Below are 15,995 nucleotides of genomic sequence, written 5' to 3' on the forward strand. Positions count from 1 at the left end.
CATCATGCAGTGTGTGGGCAATCACAAAGTGTGGGGACTACTGTGGGGTGCCTTCATACAGTGTGGGAACTACTGTGCAGCAGGGATGTGCAGTTGGAGTGGGTGCCCATTTTGGTGGAGTCGGTATAAAATGGACCGACTCCTAAAATATATAATAAATTGGGTACAGTAGTTCAATGCAGTTTGTGGGGAATATTTTTTCATAAGAATTTGGGAAAGTTATGAAATGTCCTATAAATGTCTGTCCTATTCCTGATCTAAGGGTCTAGACCAGTGTTTCCCAAACCCCATCTTCACGGCCCCCCACAGGTCATGTTTTCAGGATCTCCTTAGTATTACACAGGTGATTGAATTATCATCAAGGCATCAGGAATTCTCTCACCTGTGCAATACTAAGGAGATCCTGAAAACATGACCTCTGGAGATCCGTGAGGACAGGGTTTGGGAAACACTGGTCTAGACTTTTAGCTGAGAAAAATATGTCCTATCGTAAATTTATCACTTAAACATGAGCCATGTATGAGGGAGTCGGAGTCGTGGAGTCAGAGTCGGAGTTGGTGTCATGAAAATTGAGGAGTCTGAGTCAAAGGTTTGGCTTACCGACTCCACAGCACTGCAGTGCAGGCCATCATACAGTTTGGGGGCCTTCATACAGTATGGGGGCTAATGTGGAGGCCATCATGCAATGTGTGGGCCATCACACAGTGTGGGGACTCCTGTGGGGGTGAAAGCTGGTGTGTGAGGGCTAATGTGGGGCTCCATAAAGTATGGAGACTACTGAAGGGGCCATTCTTCAGTTTTGGGACTGCTGTTAGGGCCATCCTACAGAGTGTGGGCTACTGTAGGAACCATTATACAGTGTGGGAGCTAATGTGAGGCCCATTATACAGTTTGAGGGCTATTGTGGGTGTCATTATACTGTGTTTTGGGGGAGCAGTGAGAAAACTGTACTATGTATAGGGGAGCTGTAGGTCCATCAAACTGTTTGTCAGGGATCTGTACATAGGGGAAGTTAGGGGACATTATGAAATGTTAAGTGGGGACTTAAGAATTATTGTCATTGTGACCAACAAAGGTGAATATGGGGGAATTATTTTCTAGGAGTAAAATGTAGACACTTTTCTAGGGGTCAATTTTACCATCTAGAGGACCCAAAGGGTTCATTTTACTTTGCAAGCAGCACAGTGGTAGCATTATTATTATGTGGAGCAGTAAGAAGATCCCCGTTTTTGTGCCACATACAGCAGCAGCCGCTCAGCATTGGGGTATCAACAGGATGAGGGGTTTGTGCAGGCTGGGTGTAGATAGGGAACGGTGCTGTAAATGTGAGAGGTCAAATGTGTCTTTGTTGTAATCTCTATTGACGAGTCGTGGCTGGCAGAAGTGGTCTGGGCCAGAAGGAAAAGACCGTTAAAGTGAACGACTTGATCAGAAACAACTGTCACCTGTAAATCTATAACTGTGCTGTTATCTCTTATATGTTCTGCAGGACTGGTATCTAACACTATATGGTCATTGTATGGCAGTGATATCAATGTGAGACTTGTATAGAGATTTATTTTCATTAACTGTCAGATCATCTGCTGAGCTTCCCCTATACCAATTATTAGGGTCCACCATAGCAATTGTAATCAGGGTTATCTGATTAGGGTCCTACTCAGATGTTCCCCCAACCACTTGAGCTGAACCCCTAGCAACGTCTCTGAGTCTTCTAAAATGTTCACAAGAGCATTATGGACAAAGCCAAATAATAGGCCTCCAGGATTATTATGAATTAGAAAAAAAAAATATCTACTTTTTTTTTTTTTTTTTCTTTAAAGACCTTTAGAAAACTTTAGCCTGAACTTAATACACTACATTAAAAAAAATTGTGTACATAACCAGCCAAACTAAAAGTAAAATTACTTTCTTTGGCTACAATCCAACATCTCAAAGTTGAAAAGTTGCCCACTAAGTCCAAAATATCCTCTTTCCAGAGTGAAGTAATGCTATGCAGGATCCAAGCCAAAAACCTTTCACAGACCACTTGCATCTTCCAGGTTTGAATTAGTAGACCATATTTACACAGTTGTTTCTTAAGGGTCTAAAGGATTTAAATGTGCTTACTTAAAGGTAGACTGTAAAACGAGAAAATAATACGTGTCTTCAAGGTAATACAATTTAATTATCAAAAAGATGCTAGAGAACCTAATGTTGATCGTATGTATTTGTAGGTATTCTCCCGGTGAAATATCTTTTTTTCTGCATTTTTTTAATAATTTATCTTTTTTACAATCTACATACCTGATTTATGAGTGTATTCATCATTTTATACTACTGTACATATATTTAAATCGGTAGGAGTTGATAAATGTAATTTTTACAGAGACTGGATGTGGATATAACAATTATGCACTATTGTACCGTCAGGAAATTAATTTAGAATAAAATTGGAAAAAAATATGTTAATTACAATTTTATATTTTTACACATGAAATAAAATAAACAGAAGTGTAAATTGAGCATTCACATGCCTGGAAAAAGTCCAATGAAGAATCATGGCAGTGTCCACATCCACAAAAAAAAAATTACTATAAGCCATTCACGTTTTCCCGGGAGAGCATTAGCAATTCTAACTATGGTGTGGGCAAGCACTGTGATAAGGGCCACCAGCCAATCACTGTGCCAGGTCAATGTCTACTTATGGATAATTTTCAATTACACAGCAATTAGCAAATGAAGGGAAAATCTCAACACTCATCTAGGTAACATGTTGTAATTCCATACCAATATGAAATGAAATAGCCAGAAAAATTACGGACGCCAAGTCTGTTCAAAGTAGAATTGATTAAAGCGCTTTTCTCTGCAATCAAACCTCTACTATGGGACATACAGGTATGTATAGATTTACTTTTCTATACCCTGTATGGCCAGTAGTAGAGGTCTGATAACTCCAAAGAGGTGACAGATTCCCTTTAAGAAATTGCAAAGTGACTGAGCAAAAGAGAAACCTAAATCAAAATTTGGTGTGACCAGCCCTAGTCTTCAAAACAGTATCAATTCTTCTAGGTAGACTTCTATAGTGTTTTTGAAGCAACTTGGCAGCGATGTTGTTCCAAACATCTTAGAGGCCTAATCATAGATCTTCTGTGGATGTAGGATTGTGCAAATCTTTGTCTCTGTAATCCCACACAGACACAATAATGTTGAGATCAGAGCTCTGTCGGGGCAATATCATCACTTCCAGGATTACTAGTAGTTCTTTACGCTGTAGATAGTTATAATTACATTGACCCCAAACATGCAGCCTTTCTGCTGCAGAACAAATTTGAAGCCAATCAGATGCTTCTCTGATGCTACTGTATAATGGTTAAGTTTCTCCCTTTTGTACCATACAGTATATCCACTAGTCAACTAGTCACTTCACTCTGCGGAAGGCTTCCCATGCATAATAAATAGCTTACGGCTGTGGTTGGGATCGGCCATTGGAGATCTGAAGGATCCTTCATTCCCCTAACAGTTGTTTGGTTGAGATTCAGGAGGCCCATATGTACTTAAGGAGGGTTCTGCCAACTTTAAACTATTGTAATGTGTATTGGGGTCTTAAAGCCCTATTCACACATCCCTGTTCTATGTATGTACAGTACAGACCAAAAGGTTGGACACACCTTCTCATTTAAAGATTTTTCTGTATTTTCATGACTATGAAAATTGTACATTCACACTGAAAGCATCAAAACTATGAATTAACACATGTGGAATTATATACTTAACAAAAAAGTGTGAAACAACTGAAAATATGTCTTATATTCTAGGTTCTTCAAAGTAGCCACCTTTTGCTTTGATGACACTCTTGGCATTCTCTTGATGAGCTTCAAGAGGTAGTCACCGGAAATGGTTTTCACTTCACAGGTGTGCCCTGTCAGGTTTAATAAGTGGGATTTCTTGCCTTATAAATGGGGTTGGGACCATCAGTTGTGTTGTGCATTAGTCTGGTGGATACACAGCTGATAGTCCTACTGAATAGACTGTTAGAATTTGTATTATGGCAAGAAAAAAGCAGCTAAGTAAAGAAAAACGAGTGGCCATCATAACTTTAAGAAATGAAGGTCAGTCAGTCCGAAAAATTGGGAAAACTTTCAAAGTGTCCCCAAGTGCAGTTGCAAAAACCATCAAGTGCTACAAAGAAACTGGCTCACGTGAGGACCGCCCCAGGAAAGGAAGACCAAGAGTCACCTCTGCTTCTGAGGATAAGTTTATCCGAGTCACCAGCCTCAGAAACCGCAGGTTAACAGCAGCTCAGATTAGAGACCAGGTCAATGCCACACAGAGTTCTAGTAGCAGACACATCTCTTCAACAACTTAAGAGGAGACTTTGTGTAGCAGGCCTTCATGGTAAAATAGCTGCTAGGAAACCACTGCTAAGGACAGGCAACAAGCAGAAGAGACTTGTTTGGACTAAAGAACACAAATAATGGACATTAGACCAGTGGAAATCTGTGCTTTGGTCTGATGAGTCCAAATTTGAGATCTTTGGTTTCAACCACCGTGTCTTTGTGCGACGCAAAAAAGGTGAACGGATGGACTCTACATGCCTGGTTCCCACCGTGAAGCATGGAGGAGGAGGTGTGATGGTGTGGGGGTGCTTTGCTGGTGACACTGTTGGGGATTTATTCAAAATTGAAGGCATACTGAACCAGCATGGCTACCACAGCATCTAGTAGCGGCATGCTATTCCATCCGGTTTGCGTTTAGTTGGACCATCATTTATTTTTCAACAGGACAATGACCCCAAACACACCTCCAGGATGTGTAAGGGCTATTTGACCAAGAAGGAGAGTGATGGGGTGCTACGCCAGATGACCTGGCCTCTACAGTCACCAGACCTGAACCCAATCGAGATGGTTTGGGGTGAGCTGGACCGCAGAGTGAAGGCAAAAGAGCCAACAAGTGCTAAGCATCTCTGGGAACTCCTTCAAGATTGTTGGAAGACCATTTCCGGTGACCACCTCTTGAAGCTCATCAAGAGAATGCCAAGAGTGTGCAAAGCAGTCATCAAAGCAAAAGGTGGCTACTTAGGAACTTACATCTAAGTTTGCTGAGCTATTCTGTGGGTAAATATAAAATGATACTTTATATTGTTTTACAATACCAGATTATTCACAACAAGCATCGCATTTTGGACTGTTCTGCAAATAGTAAAATACATTGAAAATCAAGATGTAAAATATTTATAGGTCCCATTATTCCTTTAGTGAAAATTATACAGTGAATTTATCTTTAAGCTGGACACATACATTAGAATAAAGTCTTCCGTACTTGCCTAATGTTGGACAATCAGTGCTCTAATTTGTATGGCAGCCCAACACATGTCTGCCGTTGGAGAAAACTCATATCGAGCATGATGTAGTTCAACATGCCCAATCCTATATTTTATATTCTCTTGGGAGATAATCCCTTTCACCTATAAAACACATGCCATATCACATTCTGAAACTGCAGATAAACAGAAATGACGTCACAAACCTGTTGCTGGGGATATTGTATTCCTCCCATTGTACCGTGAGTACGTCCCTGTATTCCCATTGGATATCTTTGTGGGCCTTGAGGTCCGTATGTCTGGCCAGGATAAGGACTGCATTGTTGTGTCTGTGTGTATGGGCTACTGCCCATTCCATAAAGCTGAGGTCTTTTCATTACCATTGGATCCATTGAGCTGCCCTGTTTGTACACATTAAAAAAAAAAAAAATCTTAATGCAGATATCCTTTGTTAGCTGGCTTTGCAAGCATTATACATTTGTACACAAATGATAATTTCTATATCTTCAAACAAACAAATTAAATGGAAAATACTGCTGGCCAACTGAATAAGGTAAATTAAACAAAAAAAATTACATGTTCTTGACTAGTCACCCAGCATAATAAGTAACACCAGGAGACTCGTCTGCAAAGGGGTCGCTTGATTAGCTTATCCTGCAATGTATATCTCAAGTAGACTTCAACATGAAAGTGTCACAATGTTTCAGTTAAAAGGGATTCTCATTAGAAAAATGACCTAGTGTTTAATTCAGGCTTTTGTGTTCAATGTACTTTTTAAATATTTGTGCCAAACTGATTTTTTTTCTTACATATCACTATCCGTATTAAAAATTAAATCTTACACAAGATTTTTTTTTTATTACAGTACTGTGAATTTAGACAGAATGTCAGCAGAACTTCAATAAACATTCTTTCCTTTTGTTTCCATAATTGCTGTTGTGTAGTTCTACAAAATGCTGGGGTAGTGTGCGCTTAGATGAAAAAGCAGGTTCAAAGATCTACTGTGTAGCACTACATACCGTATATATAATTTAAAAAGTTGCCTAGTATTTGTGTGTGCAGCAAGCTCCAGTTCTGAAACCTGCAGGTGGTTACAATGCCTGCAAAATATGCCACGCAAGGACGTTTGTTGCAGGCATAACGATCGCTCCGAATGTTGTGCAATGAAGGGTTCTTATTGGACACAGCAGACGATGTGATTTGGAAGCTGTGATAAAAGTTTTCGGCATTTTTCTCTTTGATGTATGTTTTGTATTCTTTCTGTAGCTATTCTGATTGCAGAACTTCAATGCTGACTGGCTGCTTTACAAAATAAATTGGATTGAGATGTACACATAGTAGCTTAAGAATCCCAACACATGTCATCCAAACACAGGATAAAACTAATTTTTCCAAGTTATAAAAATTGATTACAATTGCAACCCTACGTAACAAAAAAAGAAAAAAAGATGGTATACTAGTGTATATATGTGTATACTAGAGTAATATATGCACTACATACAGTATATGGTTCTGTTCTCAAATAAATACTATTAAAGAGGGAATTGCTGTTCTACTTTTTTTGCCAAATTACACTGTAGGGTTCACTTTACCAACGACAAGAAAAAAAAACGTAAGCCAAGTATGAAAAATTCTGCACCTCTCAGTTGAACTTAATTATTTGAAAGCAATTATTTTCACAAAGTATACATACTCCTCAATGCTGACTGGCCTGGTCAGTTTGGAAACGATTATAATAAGTATGGATGGCATATGGATATGTTGGACACCCAACATGTAATAGGAATTATATGGTGTACCAGGTTTGAGTGCTTCTTTAAAGGTAACTATGCTTATAATAAATAGTCAAACTGACCAAACTGGTCCGCATTGATGAGTATGTACACTTTGCAAAAATAATTGTTTAGTTCTGAAGTCCTGCACTGAGCATTACATAATATAGAGCCTCTGAAGACACACACCCTGTAGGCAAAGAGGGCAACAGTAATTCTAAACATGTGTATGCCAACTGTGGTTTAGGCACACTACTATGGGGCTTAGAAGGTAGGTCATTTGGATTTGAGATCACTCAGATTTCATTGTGTATCTTCTGGAAAGGATAGAGCAGGTGGGCGGGTTGAGCCATGTTTCTTTTCAGAAGCCTTTGTGCTACCGGTAACATGGAAACCCCCTATGTTGCTGCTAACCGACGACGGACCAGAGTCAGGGCTGTGGAGTCGTAAGCCAAACCTCCAACTCCGACTGCTCAATTTTCTTTGTAGCACAGATTCATCTCAGCTAAAAGTCTATTCCCCACAAACTGCATTGAACTACTGTACCCAATTTATTATATATTTTAGGAGTCGGAGTTGGTCCATTTTATACCAACTCCACCAAAACGGGCACAGATTCCACAGCCCTGCTACTGTACCCAATTTATTATATATTTTAGGAGTTGGAGTCAGTCTATTTTATACCGACTCAGATTCCAACTCCACCAAGATGGACACAGACACTGACTCCACAACTCCGACTCCACAGCCCTGACCAGAGTGGGGGCTTGTTTTATGTAGGTTGAATTTAAGCTTTTGGAGTCCATGACATTTCAGTTCACTTTAAAGGATTGGTTCACATTTATCTTGTGCTTTACATTGAGCACTTTCATCAAGGTTTTCATATAAATCTCTGAAATGTGTTATTCAATAGAAATCACAGCCGGATTAATTCATTATATTATGACAAGCAGAGTTACTCTGGTAATCCATATGGCTTATGTTGGTGTCTGTCTTTTCAGTGGTGCAGACAACAACGGTTGACTGCGCTTTTGCGCAAGTCTAAAAAGACGACCAGGAGCAGTTTTCAATACAACACCAGGCCACATGTTGCTCATGCTACTGTGAGCAGGCTACATGGCCTAAACGTGCTACCATGTCGTGCTGCGCCTTCCAACTTGTCTCCTATCGAACATATCTGAGACGTCATTGGTTGGCAATCATAAAGGGAGCTGCCAGCAGATCTTTAGGATTTACGTGCCCAAGTGCATTCAGTGACAGAACGACTATTAAGTTCAAACAACTATTAAGAACCTCATTGATAGCAGCCATTCATAATACTGAATAAAATTAGATGTTTTGAAAATGTAATTTCTATGAAGCTACTACAGAGCGTCAAAAAACATTAGAAAAGATTTGTTTCCGCCAAGCAACTCAAGCAGTGATGGGCAAACCCGTGACTGTTTGGGTTCAACTAACATAGCCGAACACCGAACAGTCTTTTAAAAGTTCTGGTTCGGGGAACCAGAACAGTACCTGAAACCAAACACGGACCCCATACAATTGAATGGGGGACCCGAACTTAGCTGGTTTCCCGAGCTGTCATTTGTGTGACAGCGCAGGAAACAGGCTCTGATCGGCGGTTATTGCATTACCGCGGTCAGAGCACTGTGGCATCATGCTGACAGGTGTCAGCATGATCCCACAGCTATGACATTGACCCGAGGTAAAAAGCTTACCGCGGGTCATAGGCGCCGGCTGATGGTACTGCCACCACCATCAGCCGGCGCCTCCTGCCATAGTAAACAGCGAGCGCAGGCACCGCTGGATGGGAGCAGTAGTCTCCCATCCGCTGGCGCATGTGCACTGCTGAATGTAAACAAAAATTTTAAAACTAATAAAAAAATATTAAAATAAAAAAAACACATTATACTCACCTACACCTTGTCCCCGATGTACGCCGCCACTGCAAAAAATAAAAAAAAACACCATATACTCACCTTACAGCTAATCCTCGACGTAGGCGGTCACGTGACCTGTCACATGACTAAATGACATCACCGCAGGTACTTTTACACCACCGCTGGATGCTGAGGACAGAGCACGCCACTGGAGAGGAGACCGGGGGCCGCCAAAAAGGTAAGTATAATGTATTGTTTTATTAACATTTTAATTATTTTTTTTACTATTGGTACCCGGGTCGGATGAGAGTCTCTTCTTCTCCAGACCCGGGTACCATCCGCACATTGAGCCGCATAGCATCCGCATGCATACATGTATACATGCGGATGTTATGCGGTTCAATGCAAGTCAATGGTGGGGATTTACGCCGCGATTCTGCAAAAATAATGGTTGTGCTGCGTTATTTTCTGCATTGATAATCCGCAGCGGAAATTTACGCAGCATGTGCACAGCACATGCAGATTATCATTTGGGAAACATGGCAGACAACTTAAGCGTTTTTAATGCGTTTCCGCAGCGGAAATGCATTAAATCCGCATCGTGGGCACACAGGTTTAACAAAAAAAAAAGTTAGGCTATCAGCAACTTCTCTTTCTTCCAACAAAATTTACAAAACCATTTTTTTTTTTTTTTAAGGAATCACATGCTGTTTGAAGTGACTTTGAGGGACGTATGTGACAGAAAGTACCGCAAAGTGACACCATTTTAAAAACTGCACCCCTCAAAACCTCATTCAAGAAGTTTATTAACCCTTCAGGTGCTCTACGAGAATTAAAGCTATGTACAGTAGAAGAAAAAAATGAAATTTTTAAATTTTCCTACAAAAATGTTGCTTTAACCCAATTTTTCTTTTTCACAAGGGTAAAAAGAGAAAATGGACACCAAAATTTGTTATGCGATTTATCCGGAGTATGCAGATACCCCATATGTGGTGAAAAACTATTGTTTAGGCACACGGCAGGGCTCGGAAGGGGAGGAGCGCAATTTGACTTTTGAAGCGCAAAAGTGGCTGGAACAGACAGTGGATGCCAGTACAGGCACTCGGTGCTTTATGGCAGGGCCACTCATTTAAATACTCCTTCCCATCTGCTTGGCTTCCATCTATCTCGGCCCTTCTTTGGCTCTATGAAGCCAAAGTTGTCTATTAAAGAAGAAGGGGGGGGGGAGGGAAGTGTAGATCGAGGGAAACCAAGCAGGTGGTAAGGTGTACTTAAAATGATTGGTCAGTAGTGAAGCAGCGAGGCAGGACTTAGCTTGTACAGTTATCCTGTGCTGACAAAGTCCCTTTAAATTACTTTAAGAACCCAGCCATATGGATGTTTCTCACCACACTACACAATGTAATATCTAAATAGTCCAGTTGCCTCCCTAATGGCATACTAACAGCAGTGTAAGATCTTGGGATATCAAGACACATACTCACAAGTTTGTATTGGGTTCAGATGCAGACCCCAAAATCCAGATAGTCTATGTAATAACAGCAGTGTTTACTCCAAAACATCGATAATCCCAAATATAAAACCTGTAATGCAAATACTGCTGGTAGCAAATAGTATTCATCACATTAATAGACGCATTTCAAAATCATCAGGCTATTGAGAAAAGGATCTATGTGGTTTCGAAACGTGAATAGTTAAGTGTTGGTAATCAGGTATTGAATCAGCAACTGAGAAGGTCTTGGCATGGCTAGATGACCTCTTACAACCACTCGTCAAAAGGATTGCAAGATAGTTAAAGGGCAGAGCACTTTTAAAAATTCTATACATAGTGTGTCAAGAGTGTGTCAGATGTGACAGTCGCCCTGCAGTTGGTTGCGGAAAATCTCTTCGTTTGGCATTACAGAAATCTTAGCCGTTTCACTTTAGGACCCAGCCGCTACCTCCTTCCTGCTAATTGACACCCTGGCTTGGGTGTTTAAATAGTTTCACTTTGCAGCAGGAATGGGCCGGTAATACTCACATGTTTCCTTGTGAATGCTTGGAGCTTTCAGACCGCAATCTTCCTCTGTGGTGCTAGGACGACGCTTGGAGTTCTCTCTCTGAAGTCAGCTAAAGCTAAGCTACTTTAACCCATGTCTGTCTCCCTTGTTGTCTTTAGTCGTCAGTGGGGATCGACTAGTGCTCATCTTCCCCTTCCCTATCCAGGGCCAAGCGCTAGGGAAATACAGGGTTTAGCTTCGCGTGCGGTGATTGGTGAGGAACCAATATAGGGAGTTTAGTGGAGAGAAGGTGATATCAGATCAGCCTAGGAGGTCTCCACTCCCTCCTTTCCCTAGAGTCAGGGCTCCTTTTCCCCCTTCCCTTTGTGTTGCACTTAGTCTTTCACACACTTTGCGTGACACATACTAGGAATGTAGATTACATCTGGAAAAGATGTATCTATCTATCGCAGCCCTATCACATCACCTTACCAGATATAGCACATACAAAACACTTGTGCAATTAGATCACTGACATTTTTACTGACAAGCAATTTTTTTGCCTTTGCAGGAGTTTGCTCCCATTGGAAAACTACTAATCAGGAGGTAAAGTTCTCATCCTCATAGGCAAATCTCTTATATTCTGTGGTGCGAAGAGCATCTATATTTGACCACAAATCCATTCATAGATACCATATGGTTTTGACAATATATGGATGATTTGGTCATCATAAGGCAATCCAACCACACAACCAAATTAATTTAATGTACAGGATTTTTTGAACAATAACAATCTAAATCTAAAATTCACAGTGGAATGATCACACAGAGCAAGAAACCTACATTGTTGTTACTATACAGGGAAATCCATGTAAAAATTTCATTGAAACTACCCTGTGTAGAAATCCCATTAGTGAGAACGCTAAACTTCATGCAAAAAGTTACCTTTTTTATCATGTCACCAAAAATGTGCCCAGTGGGAAGTTTGTCAGAGCACGACTGACCTGTTCTTCTGATGCTTCATAAGAATAGGTGTGCAAAATAATAATAAAAAAATCTGCCTGGCTTAACTACTTCATGACCTTGCGATTTTCTGGGGGTTGCGGGGGTGGTTCGTGCTTTGGTTTTTTGCTCCCCTTCTTCCCAGAGCCATAATTTTTTTAATTTTTCCGTCAACATAGCTGTGTGAGAGCTTGTTTTTTGCAATACAAGTTGTACTTTTGAATGACGACACCATTGATCTTACAATATAGCGTACTGGTAAACGGGAAAAAAATTCCAAGTGAGGTGAAACTGCAAAAAAAGTGCAATTCCACAATTGTTTTTTGGGTTCTTTATTTACCATGTTCACTAAAATGCTAAAACTGATCTGGCAATATGATTCCCCAGGTCAGTACAAGTACGCAAATACCAGTCATGTATAGATTCTTTTTTATTTAAGTGGTGAAAAAAAATTCCAGATTTTGTAAAAAGAAAAAATTAGCTTATGTCGCCATTTTCCCATACCCCCAACGCCTCCATTTTTCATGATCTGGCGCTGAGTGATGGCTTTTTTTTTTTTTTTAAGCGCCCCAAGCTGACTTGAGTGTTAAATGCTGCTGTCAGTTATTGACAGCAGCCTTTAACTGGTTAACAGCCACAATCTCAGGCTGATAGCTGCCATGTGCGGGGAAAGATGCGTGCTCAGCATTGGAGTGTGCATGCTATGCAGGGACACGACCTTTGACATACCTATACGTCAAAGGTTGTAAAGGGGTTAAAATTATATTTGAATATCCCTGTAGGCGCAAACTGTTAACTAAAAAAAAAAAATGCACTATTTTTACTAAACAAAAAAAAACAATCTTTTTTGGAGCAATTTCGTTTGTTTCCACATCCTACAGAAGGGGTTTTAAATAATTTAACATAAAAAAATTCAATCCCTATCATGAAACTAGAGGAGATACTTTCTAAAATTCTCCATACTGATATAATCAATCATACATGTTGAGACAAGAAGTATCCCAACGCAACTAACGCTCACCAGTCTTTTAGAGAAAATCTTAATACTTGGCTACAATGTAAGGGCAATATATTTTCGCGGCAACCCAAGAAGCAACATTTGTAAATGCATAAACCAAAATAAATTCCAACAGTAGTCACAAAAAAAAAGTATCAAATAAAATCACTAAATTAATTGCTATACCGCACATAGGATCTACCAAATATACTGTATGGTTTGCAATTCATTATACATAAGCTGTTACACCAGTACTTAAAAATAAACAAGTTTCAGAACACATTTATACACAATAGCAACTGAAAAAGTAAATATATCATTATGGGGAAGTGATTGCTTCTTTAGGTAAATGGACCTTTTTCCAAAGTGGATATTGGATCTAGATACCAAATGGTGTAAAACTATAAAATAGATCTTATGCATGTACTGTAGGAATAAAAATCTGTAACTGGCTATGTCACGCCGACCATCATGTACGGTTCTTGCTCCACCACTGGGCTCAGTCTGCCTTCTCTTTTGACCAATTAACCCTACATCTGTGCTCCTCGTCAGAAGACCCTCCTTCCCTAGCTAGGAGTATGTGTTATCAAATAGCATGAAAAGCGTGAAATGAGAGGCTATCAAGAGTCCTATACATTATTTTACTGTCCTATGCATGCACAGAACAATTGTTCTACATTAGAAAAAAAGCAACATTGTAACTTTCAAGTGGTGCTGGATTACCACTTAGACAGAATGTGAAACCCCTGTATAAGTAACTGCAGTGGCCATGAGATGGTGATATTGTCTGGGCTTTGCATAGTGGGATGTTTGTTATACATTGTTTTTATACAGTATGTGACAATTTAGGTAATATTTAATAACCACATGATTTTATTACTACAGGTAGTGGTATTTTTTGAACATTTTTCTAGGGGCATATACTGTTTTTTTTTTTTGTTTTTTTTTGCTGAACCCTAGAAATATCCCTGGCACACCATGTTATAAATGTACTGAGGCTTCTTCACTTTCAAAAAACATGGCCCCAAACAGCAGGTACTCAACCTTCCCGAGTCTAGCGCTGCCTCCCTGCTGTTCCGGTTTCTGTGTACACGCTGCTGTAGTGATGATACGAATGCAGTGCACATCACCGCTGCAGCAAACCACTGAACTTAGCGGCACGTGCTTTCTAAATCGGCAAACTCGCTGACCTCAGTTATTGGCAGAAGTGGTGATGTGTGATATAGTATTGACGTCACAGCTGCAGCCAGTAACCAGTGAGACGATGCTGGACCTGGGGAAGTTCAGCAACTGATGTCTTTGTAATTTCATATTTATAACATTATTTGAGCCCATATTTGAAAGTGTAAAACTCATTTGACTGTATTGTCATAAAATTTCAGTATTTGGAGCCTCAGTATTAATTTTGCCCAGGGCTAGTCTTTAAAACTGGCACTGTCTCTTGTCTGTGGCCACTTTTACCAAGAGTTGAAAAATAACTGTCTTGTGGTATTAGTTGCACTTTTTTTATGCCAAATTCATCAAAATACACATGCGATTCATAAACTTGGCAGAATGTCTAATTTTTCTTTCCTATCTCGAACCATTTATCACTTATGGCATCAAAAGTCGCAAAAATTGCACCAAACAGGTGCACTCATGAACACAGCAGGTGATAACTGGAAAGAAGTTGTGCTAAATTGTGCGACTTTTTATAACGTCTCCGGTGATGAATCAGGCAAAAACATCTGGAATCGGTAAACTTAGCCTACAAAGCAAAAAAAAAACAAAAAAAAAAGGCAAGCACATGCAAAGTAGATGAAACAAAAATACAAATAGAATGAGCTGGGACTAAAAAAAAACAGGAACAAAGACAATGATGAATCAGGGACAATGAGGTAAATATACATATCCTTGACAGGTGGAGAAGAAAACTGTTAGGGTATGTGCCCACAATCCATAATGGCAGCGTTTTGGACACAGCTCACCTGTGCTACGACCAAAACGCTTGTGTTCTACATTACAAGCACAGTGAATGGATGTATAGAAATCTGATGCCCACTGTGCTTCTATTAGCAGCTGCGTAAACTCACCGGCGGTGCGGCTTTACGAGCCGCAGCATGTCAGTTTCTGTTGTGTAGGCGCTCATCTCCACTACAGAAATTTCCCCAGTAGAATGTATTGGATGCGGTAACTCTGCATGGTTCACTGAACACATGCAGATTTACCTGTGTGATTGGACGCAGCAAAAATACACTCCGTCCAAAACCCTGCTATAGCCTGATCGGGGGCACATAGCCTTAAATCAGGTCTTCAAGTACCAAGAATTCAGCCCTACATACTTAGATAATATCAATTTCTGAAAAAACATTTTTTAGAAACTTCTAAAATTTTAATGGTTACCTTCAGTCTTTAACCTGACATTAAACAGTGTGCAATCATGACTTAGCTGCTGGTGGGACACTACTATAGGCGAGAAGGAACACCACAAGAGGTTAAAATGTCAGACAGCATTCCAATTAAGATCTTTGTCAGTTTAATTTTTGTGACAAATACTTGCTGCCATACCAGTTTTTAAGAGGCGCAATTTACTGGGAGATATAACTCTTAAAGGGAATCTGTCAGGAGGTTTTTGCTATGTAATCTGAGGACAGCATGAGGGAGTTAAAACACTGATTTCAACTATGTATCAAGCTGTGTTCTGTGGTTTACTTATAATGAAGGTTTTATCACTGACCTTACTGTTGCTGTGATTAGCGGCTGCATGAGCACTGATCCGACTCCACCCCTCCTGTGATAAGCAGTTCACTGTCAATGGACTATGTACATACAGAGACTGGTTTGGCAGGGCAGCTTTCTCAGCTCTGCTGCATGCTAAATCTAAGACTTATGCTAGTGTCACAACTGCTGCACCCAGGTCAAAACACTTTACATCATAACTGTAGATACTAGAGATGAACGAATCGATGCGCCGCAAACAGATTTTGAGTTTAATTTTCAGAAATTCACATGCAGCAGCAAATTTGACCAAGTTGATTTGAAAGGAAATAAAATAAATACCCGTACAATTTCACACAATACCAAAAA

At 40.0% G+C, this 15,995-nt stretch overlaps 1 protein-coding gene across 11 annotated transcripts in view; it reads right to left on the reverse strand.

The window, feature by feature from the left end:
• The window catches only part of ARID1B (AT-rich interaction domain 1B), a 712,135-nt gene that overhangs the window by 649,861 nt on the left and 46,279 nt on the right, over window positions 1–15,995 (reverse strand). For all 11 annotated transcript variants that reach the window (XM_073672421.1, XM_073672423.1, XM_073672420.1 and 8 more), the window contains exon 2: window positions 5,506–5,700. In XM_073672421.1, coding sequence (XP_073528522.1) covers window positions 5,506–5,700 — 195 coding nt within the window. The remainder of the gene's footprint in view (window positions 1–5,505; window positions 5,701–15,995) is intronic.

This window comes from Phyllobates terribilis, unplaced genomic scaffold (assembly GCF_046119375.1).
Source record: "Phyllobates terribilis strain yellow unplaced genomic scaffold, ASM4611937v1 Scaffold_3__8_contigs__length_932513732, whole genome shotgun sequence".
Classification (NCBI taxonomy): Eukaryota; Metazoa; Chordata; class Amphibia; order Anura; family Dendrobatidae; genus Phyllobates; species Phyllobates terribilis.